This window comes from Macrobrachium rosenbergii, chromosome 12 (assembly GCF_040412425.1).
Source record: "Macrobrachium rosenbergii isolate ZJJX-2024 chromosome 12, ASM4041242v1, whole genome shotgun sequence".
NCBI lineage: Eukaryota > Metazoa > Arthropoda > Malacostraca > Decapoda > Palaemonidae > Macrobrachium > Macrobrachium rosenbergii.
This window is the reverse complement of record NC_089752.1, coordinates 81,490,713-81,516,782: the sequence shown is the minus strand read 5'-3', so window position 1 is coordinate 81,516,782 and position 26,070 is coordinate 81,490,713. Positions and strand designations below refer to the sequence as shown.

At 37.9% G+C, this 26,070-nt stretch overlaps 1 protein-coding gene across 5 annotated transcripts in view; it reads left to right on the top strand.

The window, feature by feature from the left end:
• The window catches only part of LOC136843737 (eukaryotic translation initiation factor 4 gamma 1-like), a 721,796-nt gene that overhangs the window by 164,033 nt on the left and 531,693 nt on the right, over window positions 1-26,070 (top strand). The window contains exon 1 of one of the 5 annotated variants that reach the window (XM_067112381.1): window positions 12,860-12,893. The exons of the other annotated variants lie outside the window; for them this stretch is intronic. Coding sequence (XP_066968482.1) covers window positions 12,872-12,893 — 22 coding nt within the window. The 5' untranslated portion in view covers window positions 12,860-12,871. Of the gene's footprint in view, window positions 1-12,859; window positions 12,894-26,070 lie in introns of those variants that run through there. 5 annotated transcript variants of the gene reach the window in all.

Genomic DNA, 26,070 nt, shown 5'->3' with positions numbered 1-26,070 from the left:
AATAGCCTAAGGTCTGTGAACCGCAAATCTCTTCTTCTTTAACGTGCTTTTATTCCCAGTTTTTTGGGGTAAAGCACGATGCCTTCTTTTGAAGGACTTTTGATTTGCTTTTGGGGTAGACCTGTGGTCTCGATCGGCTGCCCTGCCTGACATCGCTTAGACCCCGGTACGTATGTTTCAATGGCGAGCGTTCGAGACGTGTGAGATGTTTGAATGTTTTTAGAAGGTGTTGTAATTTATGTAACATCCATTTGCTTTTAAGCAAACCTATCCGTTGATTACATATATAATCCCGGATGTCTACACGGATAGCAAAGTGTCTGCCTCTCTGATCAGCCGGCTTGCGGGATTGAACCCGTGCCACAGACCTCTACGAAGTCCGAAGCTGCTGCTGTAACCGACTGAGCCATCGGGGCTCTTGAACCGCAACTATCTCCAAGTATTCTAAATTCTAGCGATGATTTCCGAGTTTGACTACATATGGAATAAGCACTCTATTAACTCTATTTCAGCTCTGTGATAAAATCCTATACTGGTACTCAATATTGCCATTGGATAAACAAAACAAAAAAAAAAATAAGATAAAAATAAAATACGAAAAATAAATAAAACAAAACGGATGGAAGAAAATGCCTCGTTTTAGACCAGTTTTTTTCACTTTGTTTGGAGATATCTAACACTTTTCTGAAAATTTACCAAACTTTGTTGAACTGGATCAAACCTTCCATACCTAACCACCTATTTACGGACACGTGTGGCCTTTTAACAACTGGATTGGAACTGGAGAGCTGGGGAAAATTATTAATAGACCTATATATGGGTAGTGCTTACCTGATCTTCCTCCTCCGATCGCTCATTACGAATATAAATATAAAAAGACACCTTTACTTTGTGTTAGATTACGCAGGAAATTAAATAGGTAAATATATGAAGCTATGTAAGTATTTATCTTCAAATGGGATGAAAAATATAAGAACTTTGTTGACGTCAATGAAATCAGCTGATGAGGTGACAAGTGTAAGATTCCATATCCCGCCAAAACAATGGCTGTTGCATTAACCAGCACACATCACCTTTCTTTGCATACAGTTGCACTCGTTTTTTTATACAATGACAAGTGTTTCAGAAAGAAAGTGTTTCTATGCAGAAAGAATAGAAATTTATACAAAACATCAAGATTTTGTAATGATATGCTATATTTTGTATGCTTGTTATTGATTAAATTCGAAATAGATACAATACTGAAGAACGCTGCAATCCATGCAGTTACAGTGGTGGGCGGGGCTTCTCCGCCAGGATAGTGCGAGGAGGCTATAGTACTGTACGCGCTACATACTCGTTCTTTTAAGTTTGTGTGCCGCTGCTTCTCGGGTCCAGTCACTTTCAGTTTCAGTTGCCTTTTCAACGTTGTGACTTGCAAAGATATGCTTTCGTTGTCATTATGTCTAACATATGTGGAGATTAATTCATCTCATTTTTCTTTCATAAAATTGTCAGCTCCTTGCACGCAATATATTTTGTGAAATTAAAGAGCATTATATCTTAAAAATATAAGCAAGGAGAAGAAAACATTCAAAAATTTAGAAAAAAAATGGCATACTGAAAAAGCTTTTAGTATGTGGTTATGTGAAGTACTAGCTATACCGGGTGATCATTCAAAAGCACGCTGCAAATATTACAAGTGTGCTATTGCAGCAAAATAGTGTCAGCTGGTAGGCTGAAGCATGCAGAGACAAGAAAATATTAATGCGGTCCCGTACCAGACAGTGTGTACTGTACCAGGTCCAGGAATAATACAGATGCACACTGTAAATAGGCCTATTGCAAGTATGCTAGTGCAGCAAAATATTGTCAGCTGGTATAACATACAGAGACGAGAAAATATTAATGCAGTCCCGTAATAGACAGTGTCTTTTACTAACTTGTTAGTTAAGAAATGTGACACCACTGCAGAGTTGGAAGCAATATTCCGTTATAGTTATATTTTTATATGTATTTTTTATCTTATAGCATTATATATTTATTATGATATAATTTTATATTAATTTATTTTTTATCTATTTTTTACTTAGCTCTTTTCTTATGAGTTTTTTTTAGGTTATTTATTTATTTATTTATTTATTTTTTTTTTTTGCTCAGTTTTTGAGGGGAATTTTGCTCCTTTTCATAATTGTCATTTGACAACACTGGTTGTGAACTTCAGACTTGTTCAGTTACTGTGCTCTTAGTATCTGTAAAGGAAGGTTACATGACGGTTATTTTACTGTAGCTGTATATTGATACCTATTAGGTTGCTGGTGATACAACAATAAGTATGGTTAGCTACATGGTTAAGAATATGGTTACGATGGTGTTACTTATACATGTATTATTTTCAGGCAATTAATAACAAATTATTACAAGTATATATACGATTGAAAATCGCATTACTTAGCTGACTAGCTTAGTTCATTAAATGTTGACTTTGAAAATATATATCAAAAAGCAATTAATGTTTAATGGTTTTCTGTTGCCAGATCATGGAACACCCAGTGAAGAAAAAAAAGCCCATGTGCTCATTTAACAAGGACTGGAAAAAGGAGTATGAATGGTTGGTAGAAACTAGTAATCCACAAGAGGCAAAGTGTGACATTTGTCAAAGTGATTTTAAAATTAGATACATGGGTGCTTTAGCAGTAACACAACATGCAAATTCGGATAACCACAAAACGAGAATTAAACTTGAGCTTGCAGTTCTCTAATTGATAAATTTTGAGTGAAAACTAATTCAGAAGAAGAAGGTATTGTAGTTGCTTCGGAAATAGCTCAAATATATCAGCAGTTAAACACAATCATTCATACAACTCGCTGGATTGTGTCCTGAAATTAAATTCAAAACTTAACCAGGATTCAAAAGTTGCAGCAAAAGTATCTTGTGGTCGAACCAAACTGAGGCAATTGTTACAAATGTGCTAGGTAAAAAGGCATTAGGAGTGGTTATGGATGATTTGAAACAACATGATCCTCCTCTATTTTTTGCACTTCAAACTGATGCTTCAAATATAAAAAAAACAGGAAAATGTTCCCTGCATGTGTTCAGTATTTCAGCATGGAACATGGCACGGGAAATTATATTATTGATTTTATCGAGAATGCAGAGGGAATGTTCAATTGTTTGAAAAACACTATGGATAATTTCCAACTTGATTGGAAGAGTTTCTTGTTTTAGTGCACAAACGCAAATTGCAATTTTGGAGTAATCCATTCTTTATATACAAACATTCGCACATTGAATGATGGTATTGTTAAGGCTAACTGCAGTGCGCACATATTACACAATTCAGCAAGATTTGCTTTGGGAAACTTGAATGTGGACATTGAAAATATTGTCCTGAAAATTTATGGCCATTTCTCAATGTCAGCAAAAAGACGCGAAACTCTTAAAGTTTCATTTGTTTGTAGATACAGAATTTAATGAAATTCTTCGACATGTACCCAGTAGGTGGCTGCTATCCCTGCAGCCATGCATTGAAAGACTTTTACTTTCTTGGAAAGCTTGAAGTTTTTATTTCTTGAACAGACCGACTGATTGCTCTAAACAATTACTTCAACTTCTTAGAATAGATAATGATTCCACAGAAATTTCTCAGCTTATTGAAATTTATTTGCTGTTCTCGCAGCATGTTATGGAGATATTTAAATCAGCCGTTCAAGAACTGGAGAAGAACGAAACTTCAGCAGCAGATGTTTTCATTATTTTAGCCGATTTCTAAATAAGTTAAAATCCCGATATGATGAAAAATTCTTTGGGTATCAAGTTCACAAACTTCTTAAAAATGTAGATATTACTGAAGCCCAAGAGACAACTGAAGACTTTAGATTATTTCTTAGGTCATCAATAACATATTTGGAAAAAAGAATCGACTGATGAAAATTCAACATTTGGAAAGTTATCAGATCTGAGTTTTATTAAGATATTCCTTCCCAAAATATCAGAAATTGTATATTTGAAGTTGAAAGTCAGGCTTAATTTGGACATGGATAACTTCTTTGGTGAAGTTTCATTAATTCAAGAAAGTTTCAGCAAGATTCAAAGTTCTGTCCTGTTTGCAGAATGCAAAACAACATGCAGCAAATGGTACGTGATTTTAAAAAGTGCTAATCAATATATTTAAAATAGTTTCATTTGCGCTTATAATCCCCGGAACATCAGCATACTGTGAACACATTTTTAGTGTAATGTCATCTAAATGGCGAAATGAAAGAAACAGATGCTCCATAGAACTAATGAAAAGTGAACTTTTCATACACTTTAACTTGAAAGACACTTGACGGGAATTTTCGGAAAAATATAACATGATCCACAATTGCTGAAGTCCGCCAAAAGTCAGAACGAATATAACTTTAAAAACTAGAAGCTTGTGTAAAGGTTTGGTCAAAGTATATTCAAACTTATGGATAGATTTAAACCTTAATTTTAAAAATACGGCTACATTTCTAATTATTGTCCTTTATTGAAATTTGTCAGAGTTGGCAACCCTAGTTACCACTCATGGGGTGTCTTTAATGAATCAGTGGTTTGCATCATGGTATTTTGAAATCTCTGAACACTTGCACCAGATAGGGTTAAGCGAACCATTTGTCAACAATCCATTGATCATGGAGAATAGTAGACTAGTCCCAAAGCAATAGGGTCAGGTCGTGCAGTTTTATGCAACGGATTCACATTAATTCCTTTCTCCCTTTCCACGTACCCATGAGTAGGCTATATGGTGGTTTTGTTGAGATGATAAGCTGCCAAGCGAAGTCGCTTATTGAAACTTTAGCCTTATGTTAGTTGATGATCAGTGGCCCTAGAGATGGGGTGCTGTGCTCTCTCCCGGGCTCCATTTTGCGATCCAACCCGCCCATGTGTGAAGTCATACATAAGATTCGAGATGATGGAAACTACTTTCATTTACTCGTGTGTTTTCGTCAACCATTATGAAGAGATAATCCTTTCTGTCGTCATATTTCGATATCAAGGATTAGATGTATTGGTCATTGAGCTTCATTTTTCAAATCAAACTTTGTTTCCCCAATGACTCTTGCTTAAACGAAATTTTCAAACTTTCGTACATTTTTTGCACAGCTGTGTTTTCTTGCCATTCTATTTTCTAATGCTATCCACATTTTAATAAAGATTTGCAATGAGGACAACGTATTTCCGTTTATGTAACAAAAGAATAAGACGTTCGGTGAACAAGCACAACTGGAAGAATCTTGCAGAATATTTTTGAGTGTACTGCACTACACTGCAAATGTAGTAGCCTACAGTACTTTGCACCGTCAAATTCAGTTGAGTACAGCTCAGTAATTCATCATGCCTTTCATTTACGAGCATTGTAATTACCTACTAGAAAAAGCAAAGTTCGAGTTTTCGTTTTGTCGACAAAGAAAGATGAAATTAGAATTTGTGTTGGATAATCCTGTACTTCATCGAAAAGAAAGGCGAGAGTGGTATCTCTATTGATTGTTTTGAAATCTGTGTGGTTGGTGGTGTCAAGGTGGCTGCCACACTAGTAGTAATGATCAGGCACACCAGATATAGGCCAGAGAGGATGTCCTCGCAGCTTCTCTAGAAAGCCAAAGTAGTCACAAACAAATACAGATCAAACACTTCTCCCCTTCACGATGTTGCCTGGCAGTTTGTGGCAACTGAAGCTCTTCACCATAACTATTTTCCCAAATATGATGGTTACTAGTGTTTTTTAAGGCCTTGAGTTTATTCATTGCCCATGATAAGATGAAATTTTTTCATGAATGTTTTCTATCAGCAATAAAAGAGCTAAAGGGAGGTATATAATCGTTTGTCTTATTATATATATATATATATATATATATATATATATATATATATATATATATATATATATATATATATATATATATATATATTATATTTATATATATTGTATTTATTTAACATTACATGTGATTGTGAACACTGACACGTGATTTACAGATCTGTTTTAACTACAGGGAAAAACGAGAGTGGATGTAGGTCCTGACCAGTTTTGGCATATATATATATATATATATATATATATATATATATATATATATATATATATATATATATATATATATATATATATATATTATATATGTGTGTGTGTATGAAACACAAAAACACCGTATCGTGCTTCTCCGTTATGTACAGAAAAATCTACAGTCACTTCTTGAATATCAAGACGAACTTTATTTGTAAAAATCTTTACAAAGCATACTGTATAGCTTTCTTCCATCCTTGTGTGTGGACTTGATCACCAAAGTGGGACATAAACAATGGTGAGTAGAGAGAACAAATTTTAAAAAAAATGAAACTGATAAACAAGGTTACAACAAGAGAACTAGTTATCGAATCATATTTCGTTCCATATATTATGTTTCCAGGTGATCTGCGAGGAGGCAGGGCAAAACGTTAGTCTTCTGGAACGATATCTTGAGGGTTGCTATCCAAAATGGCAGTTTGATCTACAGACTTTGGAACAGGCGAAGGGTGGTTATCCACATTATCAGATTAAAGAGGGCAGTACACATTTCTGAAGGCCCTAATTCTGGCTCCTTTGCAAATTTCCTCACTTAAAAGTAAATTATCTGTAAGTGATGGCAACTCCTTCCACAATCCTCCGAGTGGTCCTGTCTGTCTTTTTAATCAATGGAATGATTTAACTCGCAAGTGTGCCTAGCAATGGTGCTGTAAACATTCCCCAAATGGCAAATGGCCGGCTGCAACATGTTCACGTTTTCTCTGGTCCTGGGAACGACCGCATTTTCCAGTGAAACATTTATCACAGGTTTTGCATATTATAGCATAGACTCCGACATCGCTGACTGGTATTTTAAAACTGTTCGTGATCATTTTCTTTCTAGGACTGTTAGGGTATTAGAAAGTTACACTTTACCCATGTCTTTCTTTTCTAAGATTATTTGAGACTTAACCAATCATAATTGTATGGAAGGGGAAGGGATTTAAAATTAGTAATTGATCTTGTGTTCCTTTGGATTGTAAAACATTCCCTGGCCTCTATAAGAACATTCGTCATTAAAAAAAAATCTTTGGGTAATATATCTTATTGAAACTTAGTTAAAAAAATGTGAAACTAGGTCCACAAACTTGAAACGCTCTAAAAAACAAAAAAAAAAAAAAAAAACAAAAAATTGTCCAAAACATCAATTCTTGGTGGATTATCAAGAAGCCGCCTCCTTCTTTTCCTAATCATTTCAAGCGAAGCTTTTTATAATTTGAAAATCCAAAATCCATCCTGGCTGTCCTCCCCCAGTTGTTATGGCAAACCTGACGGGTTTCTTATGTGCCTTATAAGGTGCGCCGGCTCCACCTTATCGACCAGTTGCTTCCGGAGTTTTGTGAATGACTTAAGGTTAGGTTCATCTATACTGTCGATGTAATTTTTGTAGGTAATGTAAGTACTGTTGTTGTTGATTGCATTATTGTTTATTGTTTTGTTGATTTTTATTATGTTGTTAAGATTATTTATTAGTTTTGTCACTAATTTTATGTTGTTAATGTTAATTCTTTTGGGAGACATTGAGGTGAACCCCGGGCCTGCTACTCAATACTGTAAGAAAAATTGTAGAGAACTTTCCTCAATTATTTGGGGTTTAGGGTCAAATCTTGATCTGTAGAGTTGCAACCATAACTATAATTTGATGTTTTTATCTGAGACACTTGTACGTAGTAACAAGTCAAATGTTGAGATTTTTTAATCCCAGGGTTTGATGGACCAGATTTTATTGATCATAACATCCCACATGCATAAGGTATGGTTGTATACAGAAAGTCTGGACGACCTATACGAGTATATCATCAGAAAAACTTACGGTACAGTATAGTTGCCATGGAATTCTTCGTTTTGAGATTTTCAGCAAGTTCTGCAATGTGTACATATTTGCTGTTTACTCTAATCCAAATATCTACGATTGTCGAGAATTGGAGAGGATTAGTGTGGCTAAGTCACAGGATTCAAAAACCTCATTCATTCGTTATTTGTGGAGATTGCAGTGCAAAGCACAGCGTGTGGCTTAACTCATATTCCACAGATCAACATGGCTGGTATGCTCTTGAGTTCTGTGCATCCTCCGATTTTGTCCAGATGATTAAGGAAACCCACGCATATTTCTGGTAATAGATTGGACCTCTTATTCACAGATGTTGCAGCTATTGTGAAGTCCAAGGTCTGTGAGTATATAGGCACTTCCAATCACTGTGCCTTTGAGATGGACATATCTGTCAATCAATATATTCCTAATTCCACCATTGGAAAAATGGTCTGGCTGAAATCTAGAGTCAGTTGGGATCAATTGTTGAAGCATGTCAGTCAGTCAATATTTCAGATGCTATATCAGATCCAGATCTCAAGAAGTTAAATGAAATGCTGATGGCTATTTTAGTGAAGTATGTCCCTAGAAAGGTTATTAAATTCAGGACAAATGACCATCCATGGTTTGATGATGCATGTGGAAGAGCTTACCATGAAACAGATCAAATTCAACGCATGGAGACTAAATCGTTCACGTGAAAATTACACCGTTTTTGTTAAGTCTCACTGTGCTGCAAATAAAATTTATCATATAGCTGATAGAAATTACAATAATTCCTTGAAGGAATTACTCAACCTCATCTGTGGTGGACCAAATTGGCATCATCTATCTTTGGTTCAGGCTCATCTTCCAATTCTCCACTGCTAACAGATGATGGTAGATTGGTTAATGGCCCAAAGGAAAGAGTTGATCTGCTTCATCAAGCTTTTGAAGCTAAGCAGTCAGCTGAGGATGTTCCTCTCCCTGATACTTGTCATCCTGAACCTATTGTTACAAAATCTACACTTCACTCTAGGGAAGTTAAGAAAATTCTGAACAGTAGATTAGCTACTGGCCCTAAGGAAAAAGCTGATCTGCTTCATTTAGGCTTTTGAAGCAAAGCAAACAGCTGAGGACGTCCCTCTCTCTCGTACTTGTCATCCTGAACCTATTCGTACAAAATTTACATTGTACTCTAGGGATGTTGAGAAAATTCTGGATAATTTTGATATCTGGAATGGAGAAGATCCATATGGTTTCTTGCCTTTGTTTTCTTTTAATTTTCTATTGTGTTTTTATCCAAGATCAGTAGAGTCTATAGATTTTTACGTCAATGTAGTACCTTTGCAGATGAGCGCAAGCTTAGCAATACAGTGCCTGTTCCAAAGAGTGGCATATCTGCAGACTGCGTTAACTACAGGCCAATTTCTATTCTCCCTGTACTCTGCAAAGTTGCAGAAAAACTTATTTTTAAGGCCCTATATAATTATGTGGAATCTAAAGGATTGTTTACTGATAGTCAATATGCATATCGGAAGCAGTTAGGTACCTGTGATGCTTTTTTAGATTTGACATGCCATTTGCAAATGAACCTTGATAAGATTTTGAGTGTAGAGTAATTCAAATAGATTTTAGTGCTGCTTTCAATTTAGCAAATCACAAGACACTTACTTATAAACTTCAGAATCTTGGATTGGGTTGATATGTTTTAGGATTTCCTTACAGGTAGACAGCAACTAGTTGCTGGTGATGGGATCTTTAGGAAACCATGACCTATTTTGTCTGGAGTTCCACAGGGCAGTGTTGTTGGTCCATTTTTATTTTTAATGTTTACAAGTGATATTGTTGTTGGCCTGGAAAACAAGTTTGTTCAGTATGCCACTGATGCTTCACTAGTGGATATGATAAAGTCTTCACTTATGAGAAATGGAGCTGCCCTCAGTCTCAATCGGGACATGGAGTGGATTAGTGAATGGTGTAGTCGGTGGGGTATGAGGCTGAACTCCAGTGAAATGAAAACACTTGATTAGCAGATTTTCCACCCCATCTACCCCTCCAAGTCAATGGGACACTGCTGAATGAGTCTGAAGCTTTAACTATTCTAGGTGTAACTTCTGACTCGCATCTTACTTTTGAGAAACATCTAGTGAAAGTGTCAACAAATGCCACATAAAAGTTAGGTATTGTACAAAAGGCCTCAGTATGGATGTCTGCTTCTGCCAGAGATTTATCCCCTTTAAATAGAGTGGTTTGTGGTGGTAGGTTTCTCTTTCCTAATACTACCAGTTAATTCTTGGACTGTTTGTCAATTTTTCATAAGTTATATTTTAAGAGATCTTTCACATTCTCAATTAATCCCTGATCCCTTTCACTTGCCGAGAGCGACCAGATTTGCTGGTCAGCAGCACCAATATGCAGTAAATGTGCCTCACTGTCGAACTTCTCAGTTCCAGAGGTCCTTTGTTCCTCACACAGTCAGACTGTGGAAGTCTCCCTGAGGATGTTGTGCAATTGGAACTTCAAAAGTTCAAGCGAAGATGCAATGCATTACTACCCCAAAACTATTTTCCTTGCATTTTAATACATTTTTACTTATATTAATTTATTTATCTATTCCTTTTTTTAATGAGCAAGATCTCCTCTTTCTGTATTTCCCTTTACCTCTCTTACTTCTTCCTAATGAACACCTATTCCTCGGGAGCTTGAATTTCAAGTCAGTGGCCCTTATGGACTTGTTCCATATGAGTAGGGTTCATCTTCTTAATAATAATAATAGACTGAAAATCTACTCGTCTCCAGCATGGTGGGCGATCGCTAAGTTTGTTGCACATGCTATTGCCTAATTATAATTTTTTTGCACATGCCCATACACTCACGACTTTTTTAAAATCACAAATATGAAGCCATTTGAAAATCATAAATATTAAGCCACATATGCCAGTTGATATTGAAATCACTTTACCTTGGGAGTAACATATATCCAGAGGGATTTATAATGAGTGCATCTGCCCTGCTAGAATTTGATCCTTCACCATTTTGGTTTAGCAGGACAGATATGCAGTCGGTTAATCGAATTGTATATTAAGAGGGATAAAAGATGGTTTTGACTCTAATGTACATATTCCAGGCAAATTCAGGTTCTGTACTTTAAATCGAAGTCAACCCCTCTCTGCCATGACAGCTAATATTAACAGCAAATACACTTTCATATGCATTTTAGTTTGCCTTAGAAATAACTGAAGTCCGAATGGACTTGATGGGAACGTGTGATCCACTTTGCAACTTTGACCTTTTGGATTAGATACACTGGTAGACATTTGACCCATCCACTCAGCTATCTAACTAACAGAAGAGGAGACATGTGCCACCTCAGTATTTATAAACAAAATCAACCCATCTCCTCCATGATAACTGGTTAAAAGTTTGTAACACTTGGCTAAATATGATGGTCTTGACAATAAAACTTATGTGACTTTATAATTACGAATATTAAGCCACAAATACTTCTTGATATCAGTCACTTTGCGTTGCTAATAACTTGCACATAGAGAATACTGTATTGATAAGTGCACCTGTCCCTGCCAAGATTTGAATTTGTGTCATTTGTTTTTTTGTTATTGCACAGATACAGTTGAGTTTTTTATTGGGCTACCAATAAGAATAAAAGCTATTTTCATTTACATGTACATAATCATGTCAAATTCAAGATTTGTACCTGAACTGAAGTCAGTACGTCCTTACTATGACAGCTGGTTGTGAAGTTTGTAACACATGCCTAATTATAATTGGTTTGTCACGACTTTTTCACAATAAAAAATATTAAATCAAATGGGTTTATTCCAACTTGATTCTTTTCTTTATCATTTATTCGAGCAGATATAGACAGTCACATTGTCCATTCACCTATATTTAGTTGCTTTCGATTCTGCTGAGCATATTCCTGTAAAATCAGAGCTGTACTTAGAATTGCAATTATCTGATCCACAGTATGAAAGGTGATTGGAGAATTGTCTATTTATGATAGTTTTGCCACTTATAGTGCCTTTGTATAGTTACAAGTATTAAGCTGCACATATCGGATATTATCAGTCACTTTACCTTGGGAATAACTTGCACACAAAGGGAATTATAATTGATAAGTGTTTCTGCACTGGCCAAATTCAGACTTCCCCCTTTTTGGATAAGACAGAAGTAGGTAGTTAACTTATCCATTTGACTATGAAGAGAGATATATAGAGTAAGTTGATTTCTTCTCAGGTGTACAATATCCTTTCAAATTCGGTATCTCTGCTTAGATTGGAAATCGGCCACCCTCCCAAATGGTAGTTAAATTTTTAACACTTAATTAATTATCGTGGTGTTGTCGCTAGTATACACGTTACTGTAACAGTCCCGAAACTTGTGCCTTTTTTTTTTTATATAAATTGCAGGGTAGAACATCATCCTACCCATATAGCTATCAGGAGAAAGATAGGATGATTCTGTATTTAGAATCGAAATCAACCCATCATGATCATGATAGCTGATTGCGAAGTTGTAGCACTTTGCTACTTATAATGGTTTTGTCACATACAGTAGGCTAGGCATGCATAACCTTTTTGTTTCGTTGCCAAGTTTATCACTCCTGGCTCAATATGGTGATTTTGTCACTTAATAAGACGTGACTGTTATAATCACCATTGTTATGCCACAAATACCCCAAATATCATATTAACTTCATTTTAGGAATAAATTCCACCCAAAGGAAGTATAGTTGATAAATTACTATACCCATCCAATGTTTGAAACTGTGCTCTATCTCTTGATAGCCAAATGGATAAGGCGGCTGTGTACCTTTATATGTGTGTTTGCATTTTCATTCACTGTACTGTAGTTTCTCTGCCCTCGTTTGGTTTTTCTAAACTTGACATGTGGCACTAAATTAATTACATGACCGTTCTTTTAGCAATAACTGATAAAAGTAAAGAAATTGTTTCTTGTTAAGAGAATCACTAAAATATTCTTTTTGTTTTCAGGTGAGTTGTCAGTTATGCTTGGGAAAAGTTCATTTGGTATGTAAAATCATTGCCCTTGTTACCTAGTGTAAGAAAAGTCAGAAAGATAGTGCCAAAATGTGAAATCTTGTTATATATATATATATATATATATATATATATATATATATATATATATATATATATATATATATATATATATATATATATATATATATATACACACACACACACACACACACACACACACACACACACACACACACACACACACACACACACACACACGTGAATTGAAAATCCGGCCCAGGAAAACTGAATGACAGTCTGCAGGTAGGTGGATGGGAAGGGGAAGTGGGAGGGGAGGAGGAAGGGAAAGGGGGGAGGGGGAGGGGGAGGGAAAAAGAAGGAAAGGAGGAGGGGAAGTTATATTCCTCTGTCAGGAGAGAATAAAAAGCATCTCCACTGAACAAAGACAATAAATAAAAATATTATACTTGTACAATTTGCATTCAGGTGTGTGGTTGGGGGGGAGGGGTGAGACAGTCTGTCTCCCTTGAAACTACAGACAGACCTACCCGGCCCTAGGTATGTAGTGAAGTGTTATTGCCAAAACACTCGATAATTATTATTATTTTTCCAAACCTCATTGAAACCGACTTCATAATGAAATACGCCACTGTAACGCTACGAAGTAGTCACTATAACAAATTCCGAAGGTAAAAACGAAGAAGAAACAATCAGATTAATGAGGAAATTCACATTTCAACGAATAAAGAAAGAGGAAATACTGTCATCGTATATCTTGCACATCAGGTTGAGCTAGCAGCTACTCTGCTTGTGCGAATGAGGAAGAAGAATGACGTGTATTGTTAAGGAAGAAAGTCTTTGAACCTGCTGGTTTGGGTTCATTGCTTTATAGCTATGAAATATGGTTTGTAACGAAGCCAAAAATGCGTAATGTAGCAATGCAATCAAGCAGTGTGGTGTATGTTTAACAATTGTATTTGTAATTATCTTAAATTTTGATAAAAATTCATGCAAAATCTGATAAAAAATTTATAGGGATTTACTGTTGCAAGTTTATCATACGTCTGACAACGCCTGGAAGAAAACCTGGAGCACTCTGGCTAAAAATTACCATTAACCCATAAAGCACCAAAGGAAAACCTGACGGAATCGGTGAAAACGAACATTTCATTCAATTTGTCGGTGTTTATGTCTGTCACTGTGGCAGGGGTTTGATTTTGAGTTACAACCTACGTGGGTCTGGGTTTGTCAACTGGTTCGGATTTCCATAGCGGACAAACAAACATTCACATATATATATTTATATTTTTTTTTCACAAACATAGCTCTAAAAGTCATTTAATATCTAGTTTGCACAACCTCAGAATAAACAAGGAATTTATAAGCTATCCATCACCAGGTGGACTTGAACCGCTCTGAATGGTTGGGGAACAATGACTTTTTAGTGATGCTAGCCATTATACCATCAAGATAGCATAATGGCTAATGTCACTGAAAAGTCGTCTTTCACCAGCCATTTGGTGGTGGGAGTCCACTTGGTGACAGATCATTGATCACTTTATAAAGTCCCTTCGTCGGTCTTCATCCTGAGGCTGAGTCAATTTGATATTCAACAACATTTCTAGCTTGAAGTTTGTGGATATAAAATATGTCCCAGTGTATGTAACAAAAATGCATAAGTGGCTATGTTTCAAGCTCACCAATCGGCTGTTTTGTTGGAAGTGGCTTGATATCTTGAATTCGACTGGCATATGTATGACAGAGTTTATCAACATATTTGTAAACCTCTTTTGATAGCTCAGTGGCTAGAGTCTCGCAAAATTCGTCGTTCCCCAGCTATTTGGTAGTTGAAGTCCACCTGGTGATGGATCACTTATCACATAAATTCTACTTCTGATTTTATTCTGAGGTGGAGTCAGTTTGATATTAAGCGACATTTATAGCTGTGTGAATATAAAAAGGCCTTTGTGTATGTGACAGATTCATTACACACACACATATACACGAATGAAGTTATGTTGTGGACGGCCGTTTGTATGTTGAATTATTTGTTTGTTAGTTGGTTACTGTAATCTTCATACCTATTGAAGTACAGTATGATATAAAGTCAATAATGCAGCAGTGTATGTTTTTGCATCTTAAAACACAATACACTGATGTACAGAATAGCCACGCAAAACAAAATTTGAACTTACGGGTGGCAAAGGTGAGCGCTCTGAACACAATTTTAATTTGCGATCCTGTTTGTTTGTCTCGGAATGTTTGTAAGTTGGTTAGTGTTATATATATATATATATATATATATATATATATATATATATATATATATATATATATATATATATATTATATTATATATATATATATATATATATATGTATATATATATATATATATATATATATATATATATATATATATATATATATATATATATATATATATATATATTGTTACATGTGGGCTTTGGCAGATGAATTTTTAATTGATTACTGCATTTTATGCAGCCTTGCTTCGTCGAAGACACACGTAAACTGTCAATTGAAGCTGAAGTTACCCTCAAAAGAAAGACAATTACTTAATTGGATTAGGTTGCCAGTCAGGAACTACGTATGGAATAATGGATTACTTTGTAACAAAAAAATCAAACCCCTTTACTTCCCACTTAGTCCCAACAAAGAAAGAATGTGTGGTGATAGTGAGGAAATTACATGAACTCTTAGTCAACAACTGACAAAGTCAATTTTCCCTGCTCTAGTAGATATTGTACGCAGTTTTTAGTATTGGGAAGGCTATTTTTCTTCCAAACAATGGGCCAGGATCCACGGCTTGCCTGAAATTTACTTCACTTGACTTTCCCTAAGTCCTACTTACTGCACAGGAATAGTTTATGCAATATCTCTAGGCAATATTAATTATTCATACACTAGACTTCATAAAAGAAATATGATTATACCAGGTTCTCTCGTAAATGGTGGCTGAAGGGGAAACAATGGAAAGGTTTAAGTACAGTGGAAGAATACTAGCAAATCAACGGGAAAAAACTGTCAATTTTCAGACTTACCATTACATAAGGTGCTTGCACACTGCAACTGCCAATCAGGGTTCTTGAATAACACTTCTTGTCAATTCACTGAGTAAAACAACAGATAGGAAAGGACAAAGGATAAAGTTAGTCTGGGCACAATGCATGCTCTTAGTCTCAAAGTTGATCTCTCTCTACTGGCCTCTGTCAGGTCAGTGTAGGGCAAAGCTGTTTGTCCATACGTTTGTACATAGCCCCTGGCATTCTCATAAATTGACAGAGACATCACTGAATGCATAGGACAGAGGAAAAGGAAGCTTAAGACCACCTTCACTACAGGTGACTTGGTAAAACCCTCCCTGTGGGTTAGGCCCCCCTAATGCTAACCTTTCAGCTACTAAAAGTGGTTATTTTTCGATAACACGGCTTACCTCTGCCTGCTTAGCTTCGACAGAGATGCTGTCCCGCCTTTGTTAGAAGGACATTCTTACTAAAATAATGCAGAGAGGGCAAACAGCAGAATATTTATAAAAGCTCCCCCCCTTAAGAAGGCCTTCACTCCCTTTCGGGCGTGAAGGTCTGTACTGAGCAGATTTGTCCTGTGCAGTCTAACTAGCTACGGATCTACCTGACTAGATAGGATATGAGCTTTGATCACTTCCTTACAGAATCCTAACTGTACTTAAAGGTGCATACGGTTATTACTTGCTACCTCCTATAATTGTGATGTTTTAGACCTATCTTAACCTAGCCAAAAGGGACAATTCTAAATTACAAGGTTTTCTGCAATACAGTTAGTAATTACTGGTTATACATGAGGTTTGTCCATATGATAAATGCTTGCCTCACTGAGGTCTTAGGACATGTCAAGGGACAAGTTTGATTGTCTGATTTCAGTTACACTAACATGGTTTACAAGGTTTTCTGTTAATATTCAGATGTACTTAATCTGGTTAATACATGGTAGAGTTTGTCTGGGCATATGATCACTCTTTAAGATGCACTGTGCCGAGAGGGCACTAGTACCAGGATCTCATAACTCTGAGGCTCTCTTCCGCCCCTTCTTCTTCTTCATGGGTTCCTCCAAGGCCTATCTATTAGTGGCAATGAGGCGACTCTGGGGAAAGGCCAGAAGGGCTAGTGGGCGTTTAGATTGTCTGATTTCGACAACCAGAGCAACATCTCGACCTCTCGTTACAGGAGGCCAGTTCTTGGTCTCCCAGAGAAGGTGTGACAGTTTGGTCCAGCAGGGGTTCATCCCCTGGGGACAGATTTGTGAAGAAGAAGTATTGGGTGCCAAGACTCTCTCTGATTAGTGCCGTGAATCTGGATCTCGGAGGAGGATCCGCCTCATGATTTGGACCAGGCACAGGGTACATCTTAATTGATGGCTCACGTCTGTGCCAGACGGAGCTCCACTCTGTGCTTGCAAGTGGCACTGGCAGGATTGCGGGTCAGGAATGCCTGACAAAGGGGTCCGGAAATTACCTCGTGGATGGCTTGAATTTGGCTGCGGCAGAGATTCCTGCCCCAGCTGGAGATCACTCGAGAGTCTTGCTCGGGGCATCTGCTGGGCGTTGCTTATTTGGGCAGCCCTCCCAATTAGTGGAGTGGCCTGTACACATCCCAGGACTGCTCCTCCAGAACATCTCTTCAGGTAGAGGGAGGACTTCTTTGTTGGCTGTCCCTTTGTGAAAGGGCTAGGCTGAGAATGGTTTGGTGCATGCCTCTTCCGCTGAACACTTCAGTGGGTCTTTTTCTTCTTGGGTTCTCCTACAGTCTGGGCCTCCGTGGAGGGGTAGTATCTGCAAAGTGGCAGACCAGAGAAGGTCCCGACCCAACAGGAAGTCTACTCTGGGCAATTCCACCCACCACACCAAGGCGGTGGGTAGCATGAAATGCCGTGACCTGGGCTTGACTGTGGGAACGGTAATGGTGTGTGATCCACTTCATCTCCCACCGGGGTCAACCATGGCACTGGCTCAGAAAACTAACATCTGCTATGATGTGGACAGGCTGGATGTCCCAGTGTAGTGCTGGCAGCACCACAGTTGGTGGCTCGGTGGCCTGCAGTGACAGTTGGTGGAGAGGGTTGCGTGGATGTAGAGGGAGAGGAGTTCTGGCTGTTAGTAGGAGGCTGTTTGTTAGTGCCTAGCCTGTATCGGCACTCAGCTTCAGTGTGCCCCACCCTCTTACAGTGGGTGCACGGAGGCTTGCTAGGCAGTCCATTCTTCGGGCGAGTCGAGCCTGAGAAGTATCTGGGTGGCACTATGTGCCGCTGAGATGTGCTGTGGGACTGGTTGAAGGTTTCCCATGAATTGGCCATGCAGCAGGCTTCAATAAGTGTGGTGGGTTGCTTATCATTTAGATATACAGCAAGGGGCCCAGGCACACATTGGTAAAGATCCTCCAGCATGGTCCAATTGAAGAGGTCTTCAAACATCGTGCAAGACAAGGAGTCGAACCAGCAGGTACTAGACTGGTCTTGTAACAGGATCATTCAGTCCAGGACCAGCCGACTTCCTTGGCAAGGCCTCGGAACCGGTCTCCATTTCTCCGGGGTTATTTCGTAGGCCTTTGTGATGACTCTACTTCAACTATGTTGCCTCTCTGATTCTTCTCCAGTGAGCGAAGGGCTGCCTTAGCTTTTCCCTCCACGTGCTTGGCACTTAGTACTAAGGCCCTCTCTGTCTCGGTGGTGCTGTAGTTATCAAAGAGCGCCTCTATTTCCTCCAACCATGCTCCTGGCTCGTCCTCAGTCCACTTGGGGACGAGGGAATTAATGCTCGAGATTGGAGCATTTGGTGCAGCAGCTGTGGGGTTAGAGGCTTGTTGTATAGCCATAGCTTCGACATTTTCTCTTCTCGTTCTTTCCAGCTCGACTCCTTTTCTTTGAGAGCTAGCTCACTCTCCTTGAGAGCTTGAGAGCTTTCCTTGAGTGCTAGTTCATGCTGTTTTCTCCTTTCTTCTCTTTCGTCTTCCAGCTGCCTCTGTTCATCTTCATAATTCTGCCGCTCCAGTCTCTCTTCCTTCTCTTGCTTGGCCAAGTCATCCAGCTGCTCCTTGCCCCACTTGGTGAGGTCCAATCCCGTGAGACCTGTCACCATCCCCAGCTCCATGATTCCCTGTTGCCATGGTTCTGGTGGGTAAGGGCGTCTATCCGGGTCGACTGGACGTACTTGGGCAGCAAGAAAGTGTCCCTCAGATTTAGGGTAACTCTTCAGTGATGTGGCATGTTTTCAGTAAGGTGGCACTGTGGTTGAGTGTGTCACGTAAAGGTCACACTGGCGGTACTCAGTATCTTTAATGCACTGATGTAACTTATGTAACCAAAGGACTTTTTTTGTGTTCCTTTTTCTGCGTTTTTTTTTTTCTAGTTTGTTCCTAGGAACCCTTTACTTGAGTCCAGCTAGTGTATGTTTAAGGAAAATGCACTCTATCCAATTCAGAGCGTAACAAATGAGTGAGAGAGAAAGGGAAGGTAAAAGAGAGAGAGAGAGAGAGGTGTAAGCTATTCGCTTGATGACAGTGCCTCAGATTAGTGGCACTGTGGAAGGAAAATTGAATTGTGGTTGCTTTTGAGGCCCTCGGGATTGTCTAGTTCCAGTACCCGCTGTGCTGCTCCCTTTTCATGCAGAGGGAGAAAGGCTACTTTCTGCTTAGGTTGGGATAAAAGACCTCACTCGTGACCGAGTTCTCTCTCTCTCTCTCTCTCTCTCTCTCTCTCTCTCTCTCTCTCTCTCTCTCTCTCTCTCTCTCTCTCTCTCTCTCTCTCTCTCTCAGAATTTTATATTCAATAAATTTTGGGATTACTTAGATTCAAAAAGGAAATACAATAATGTGTATGGTCTTTTTTTATTATGTGAATTTTGTGTATTGTACATATCTTGTAAGCGGAAGTAGAACTGTTGTAGTCAGCTATTTTGACCAAGATATACCGGTTAGGATAGGCTATTAAATACTTTATATGGAATTATTATACACTATAAACTATGCAAGTCAGTTTCAGAGTATCAAGTACAGTAGTCTACGTGTGAATATTTGTTACGTAACGGATTTCATTGCTTATCGTTTCGTTACTTGTTGGGAAGGCAGATCCCCAAACTGTCTGTTAAGTTGAGGTGTTACTGTCTGCGATTACAAGAGTTATGACTGTTCTAAAACCATCTTTTCATCCAAAGTTTTTTATCAGCTTCTTTCTCGTCTAATATACATACACACATACATTATAAATACGTGTGTGTTTGTGTTGAAACATGAAGTATTTCTCCTAGTTGGGGTTAACTCCAGAGCAAAAAGTATACAGCCTTCAATGCTACCATCAGACTTTCGCTGATGAATCGTACATGAAGGTGTGTGGTGAAATTTTCGTCAGCATGGCTCTCCTTGTTCATCTGTACAGAAGGGTCATGAGCCTTGTGTTGTGCTCCCCAGCCAAACCCTACTGTGTGCGCTTTAATCTCTTGCGTGCAATTCTCATACCTCCTGGTAATTAATGCCCTTCTTCCCTTCCATACTTTTTCGAAGGTTTCATTCCAGCAATGTTTAGGTCTTATTCTTCCTTCTAACAATGCCAAATGAACTTTTTTGCTGTCTTATCATCTTTCATTCTTGACAGTTGACCAAAATATTTCTGAGCACTTTTCCACCTACACTAACCTTTCATCACTTCTACTGTATGTATCTTCACAATTTTAGCCATTGAATACTTATAATTTCATATGTACTACTCAACATTTAATCTCATCAGCTCCCATTATTTTTCTATTTGCATGAAACATTCGTGCCTCCATGCATAAAATTAGGCTCAACCAACAGCGAATGTCAACTTTTGGAAATAGATCAGTGAAAGAAATTTTGTCAGAATCTTTTACATTTTCAGTCGCTCCAATTTTGATGTTCTTGAGGAACTGTAATTTAATTAATAAAATATAAAAATAAGTAAATAATAAAAGCACGAAAACCATTTTAACATTTGTTGAATTAAAAAAAAGGGCAAAATTTTAAAATGTTGCTTAATTTATATTCTGAATTTTAATATACCTTTTTAGTATGTATGTAAGGAAGTCTGAGTAAATGTATTTATTGTATGTATGTGTTTCAGTATGCGAGTATGTGCGTATATGCAGTTTTTAATTTCATTTTAATTCATTCATCATTGTACCCAATGATCTCTTGGGTCCTGCACTTGGCCTCAAGTCTGGACCTAGTATTTTAATCTAATCCTTCGGGCCAGCCCTATGAGAGCTGAAAGTCAGCTCAGTGGTCTGGTTAAACTACTTTAATAGTAATGATAATAATAATAATTATAACAGTCTCATCAAACAGTTCCACCTTTGCCTCCGTAGACCTTCCAAGTCTCTTCGCAGTCTTTTGCACACACCCTGCTCCTGCTACCTTTCTTGTGTCATGTGTTCTCTGACTTTCCTCTTCTCCTATTTTACCAACTGCAGTACATAATCCCAAATTTTTGAAAAGATATGTGCATCTGTTTTTTCCACCATCAGTTTTAACATTCAGTACTCCATCTTCCTGGTTTCTATTTTCTTGGTTTCCATTTTCTGTCATAATCTGACATTACATGTACTCACATTTACCTTCTATTACTACCACTTTCCAACCCTCATGCTAATGTATGTAGTTTATCTTCATTATCCTCAATCAGTGCTATTTCGTTTACAAACTGACATTCCACACTTCATCCACTGAGTATTTTGTTATGCCATAATTTTGCACCTACATCAGATGCCCTGTCTGACTCATGATGTCATTCAGTCTATATAGACATTAACGGTCACAGAAACAAATAAGCTTGAATGAAATCATCTGTGACACCACATCTTCATATTCAGATTCATTTTACTAACATCATAAATTTTAATTACTCTGTAACTTATGTTTTTTATATTGCCTCAGTTGATATTGTCATAAGAAGCTTTATTTTTAGGTCCAAAAACCCCACCGCATCCAAACACCTCACACATCTTGGTCAATCAGTGTGTTACACTTTCACTACTGTGTAATAGACATCTCTCTCAGTGCCTGCTGTACATTCTTCAACCTTTTATTGCCCTCCTTCCTTAAGTCCTCAGTGAATCACTTCCACGAGCATTCAGGAACCATAGAGCGTCAATAACATGGAGTGGCGATCTCCCTGCTGAGCATGTGACCTCGGGCGGCCATATTGAAAGTCTTGGTCCAGCTCATAGTACTATATTGTAGAGATGAAGCACTACAGCAGCTTTGCTTGCTATTTTTCTCGTTTAATTATTATTAGAATGTTATTTTTTATAGGTAAATTGACCATCATTGTAAAATAAAATATTTGGAAATATTTTCTGTTTTGATTGTATTGTAGTTGAAGTAAAGAATTTTGCAATATACAGATGCAATCTAATCTGTATAGTCTCAAAAATGAGTAAAGAAAAGCAACGGAAGAAAAAGCCAGCAGTCACTTCTTTCCATTATAAGGCTTTGGCTTTAGAACTATACTGAGAAAGAATAGTTAAGTGAGGAATGCCTTAAAGTAATTTGGACTTATTTGGAAAAATTAACAATAAAAATACATGCAGAATCCGTAGGCAGCCACGGGCCTAGCCTAGCACTTGCTAGGTTAAGATTCTCTTCCTTGATGTTACCATTCTTAAAGACTACTTTTTCCTTGCCGTGATGGTTCGATAGCTTTTACCATAAAGAAATTATTTTTATATATTTGAAAACAAGTTGTACTGAGAGAAAGGTTAAGTGATACAGCACCTAAACAAGTGAATAATTTGAAGCATAGGTCTAGCCTAGGCTACCAGATTTCATTTTGTTGCTGTTAACAATCTGTGAGACATTTGGTTCGATGAAAACATACATTAAGCCAAGATTTGTTACTTATAGAATATAAAAATATTTTTCACTTCGATTAGAGTAATGAAAGTTCTTTTCTAGGATTTTAAGTCATCCTAAAATACTTTCACAGTAACATGTTTAAAAGATGAGGCTTGTTGACGCAACCGGTAACCTACACACCCACTTATCAAGCCTTTTCAGGAACCAACAAGCTTGTTTTTACTTTATATGATGTGGCATATATAAGATGGATGATGATGTAATTTCAAAAGTGAAACCACCATTGCACTTGTTTGCCACAATAATACACTAAATGTATGACATGTTGACACAGAAAAGATTTGCCACAAACAAGAAAGACACTTTACTTAGAATCGAATAATAGGAGCTGTTTTCTATGTTTTTTATGTCGCCCTGAAACACTCGCCAAGTGTGACAGTTTGGAATGTCATAGAGAAACCACGTATGTAGATATACATTTCGTTAAACAACTAGATCTAACACTGCTGCCTTTGATGTCTCAAACTGCAAAAATGATGGCATAGACAGTGTCCTACAAGCCTACATACACACTGCAGATCATTCTTATAATGACTGACAGAATACAGCAGGCGTCCTCATGCATTTCTGTACACCAACATGCTTCAAAGACAAGACTGGTTGACACATCTAGTGTCATGCCTATAGGCACGTACTACTAAGCATTTTAATAACCATCAAGATCGTTCTTACTTTACATTATGGTCATGTGCATATTCATGATATTTTGACATCAGAATTAAATTGCCACTACATATTTGTACCACGATAATGTGCTGAACTTATGAGACGTTAGAGAGAGAAAGCGGATCTACTTCTACAACGACATATATCTGACAAGCACAAGATTAAATAAGGATAAATAAATCCTATTATACTTCGTTTGCATGTGAAACGTCATCCCATTTTCTCATGAAGACTTGTTTTTCCTATTTTGGCAACTGTAAGCTGCGCACCTTACCATTATTGCGACCAGGATAAAAAAAAATTCACAATCGCACTAAGCCCGTTCAAATTGCACGGTTACCAGACCATTCAGGATGGCCGCAAACCTCTGCAGCGCCGGCCTTGTGGAAGACCACCGAACTACGTAGTACTGGTATACCAGATAGCATCTCCAGATATTTTTCCTCTGTCAGGAACTCTTCCTGACCCCTTTCACTCTTGCATCGCTCGGCTTTGCCTCTCTTCTGTCTTCTATCTTTAACCTAACCTCAAAATACTCATTCCATTGACCCAGCACTGCATACACTTCATGACGATACCTCTCATTTTGCTTATTTTATGCCTTTCTGCATTTACATGACTGTTGGCCTTAACTTTTCTGGTGAATGATACAGACTTCATAATTTGCATGCTTAGTCTGCTAATGAAACCCTTTCAGGTGATACCACCGATAGTGACTGACCTGAACTTTGACCTTCACAGTAAAATTACACCCCCCCCAACGGGAAGGGGCCATTTACTTAACAAGCATACCTTGTTGGGAGAAAATTTTTGGATTTACTTATTAAAACAGAAAGGCTTCTCGACATTTCTCAGTCGTAGGGTTCTTTAGAGAGGAGTTCGTCAGGGGGTGGTAGTAGAAATTTTTTGCTTTAGAAATTTCTCTGAATGTTTTTTGTTTGAACAACTTTTTATTTTCGTTGACCAGCTTGATTCATGCCTAACAGTGTTTATACTACAGTATATTTATTATTGGTTATTCTGTCATGGGTTGAAGTTGTATTGAAGATCCAGAAGTGTGAAATATAGTTCTTCATTATTTAAAGTATTATATTTCTTTAGTATATAATAGGGCGCTGAAGGAATCGAGGAAGTCATGTGATCATAATACATGTATAAAAGTAAATGTGTCATATAAAAGTCTTGTTGAGATTGTGCTCATGTATTTGAAAAGTACCGTGTAAATGCCGTGCCATTGTCACTTCTAAAGTAGAAAAATTACGAAAGATTCAATTGAAGATTTGCTTCGTTATTGTAGGTCCCAGTGCGGTGTAACACGGGTTGTAGGCTTCATTTCAGGTCTCCTTTCGGGAAAAACGGTTGACGGATTTGTTATTCAGCCATACGGTAATAAAAGTGATTTTGTCGCCTCACAGTTTTCACATGGATGATTTCTCTTAGAGTAATGTACTGCATTAAAATAAATTCTAAACTTTCTAAGAGGTGAATCTCTCTCTCTCTCTCTCTCTCTCTCTCTCTCTCTCTCTCTCTCTCTCTCTCTCTCTCTCTCTCTCTGAGGGAGCTTGATGGTAGCAGCGCGTCTAGCTCACAACTGGACGACCCTTGTTTGAATCTCGCACCAGTCGAGGAGGGACAGAGAGCGCGTTTCTTAAAATCCAGCGAGCGTGTGTCGACCTAAGCAGTGAGTTGTGAGACGACAGGTGGTGTGGGTCGTAGCAAGGATTGAGGGGAGAGACAGTGCAGAGAGCAGACTAGACGTGTGTTCTATCAGCAGTGTTAAGCATCACAAAGGGAACACCTCGGTGAAGTGATGCTCACTTTATTGCTCTGAAACAATTCTTTAAATATTCATTAGACTCTCTCTCTCTCTCTCTCTCTCTCTCTCTCTCTCTCTCTCTCTCTCTCTCTCTCTCTCTCTCTCTCTCTCTCTCGTTACATCTTTCTCACTCCCTCCCGATACCCTTACCCACCGCAAAACCGGGCAAACGCAAACGCACATACGTGTACCCAACACCACCACACCTCTGGACAATGCTTGAAGACCTCCAAATGAGCGTAATATACAGAATCAGCAAGTATCAAAGTTCCAGTTTGAAAGAGGTTTGTGCAAGTAAAAAAATTATTTTTTAAGCTTTAACTGAAAGTCACATTAGTAGATTGATTGTAAAAACCCAGCGGTTACCTTGTAGGTCAAGAAGAATTGGACAGGTGAAATAGTAACAAAGGCAAACAACTGCACGTCTTCATGTGAAGCAAACAGTATTCAGCAAAGAAAAAGCTGTATGGAACAAGGACCTTGCAGTCAGAAGAAGAAACCCTGTCGACCGTCGTTTGCGCACATATCATTAACTTGTTATTCAGCTTCTCAAGGCGCCCCTTAGTTCTGTCTGATAGACAGCTAGCGACCATAACAGAAATACTCCTTTTGTTGTTCGACCAAACACCATCCACATCACAAGCTAACCAGATGGCCTCAACCTCGTCCTTATCCTCTTTCAACCTCCATGAAGCAAACTTGGTCGACATGAAGCATTTCCTGTCGTCGGTCGATAGGGGTAAATCACTACAGACAACAGATTGCTCACAGAAATCTATCAAATAATTGCAACTGAAGTG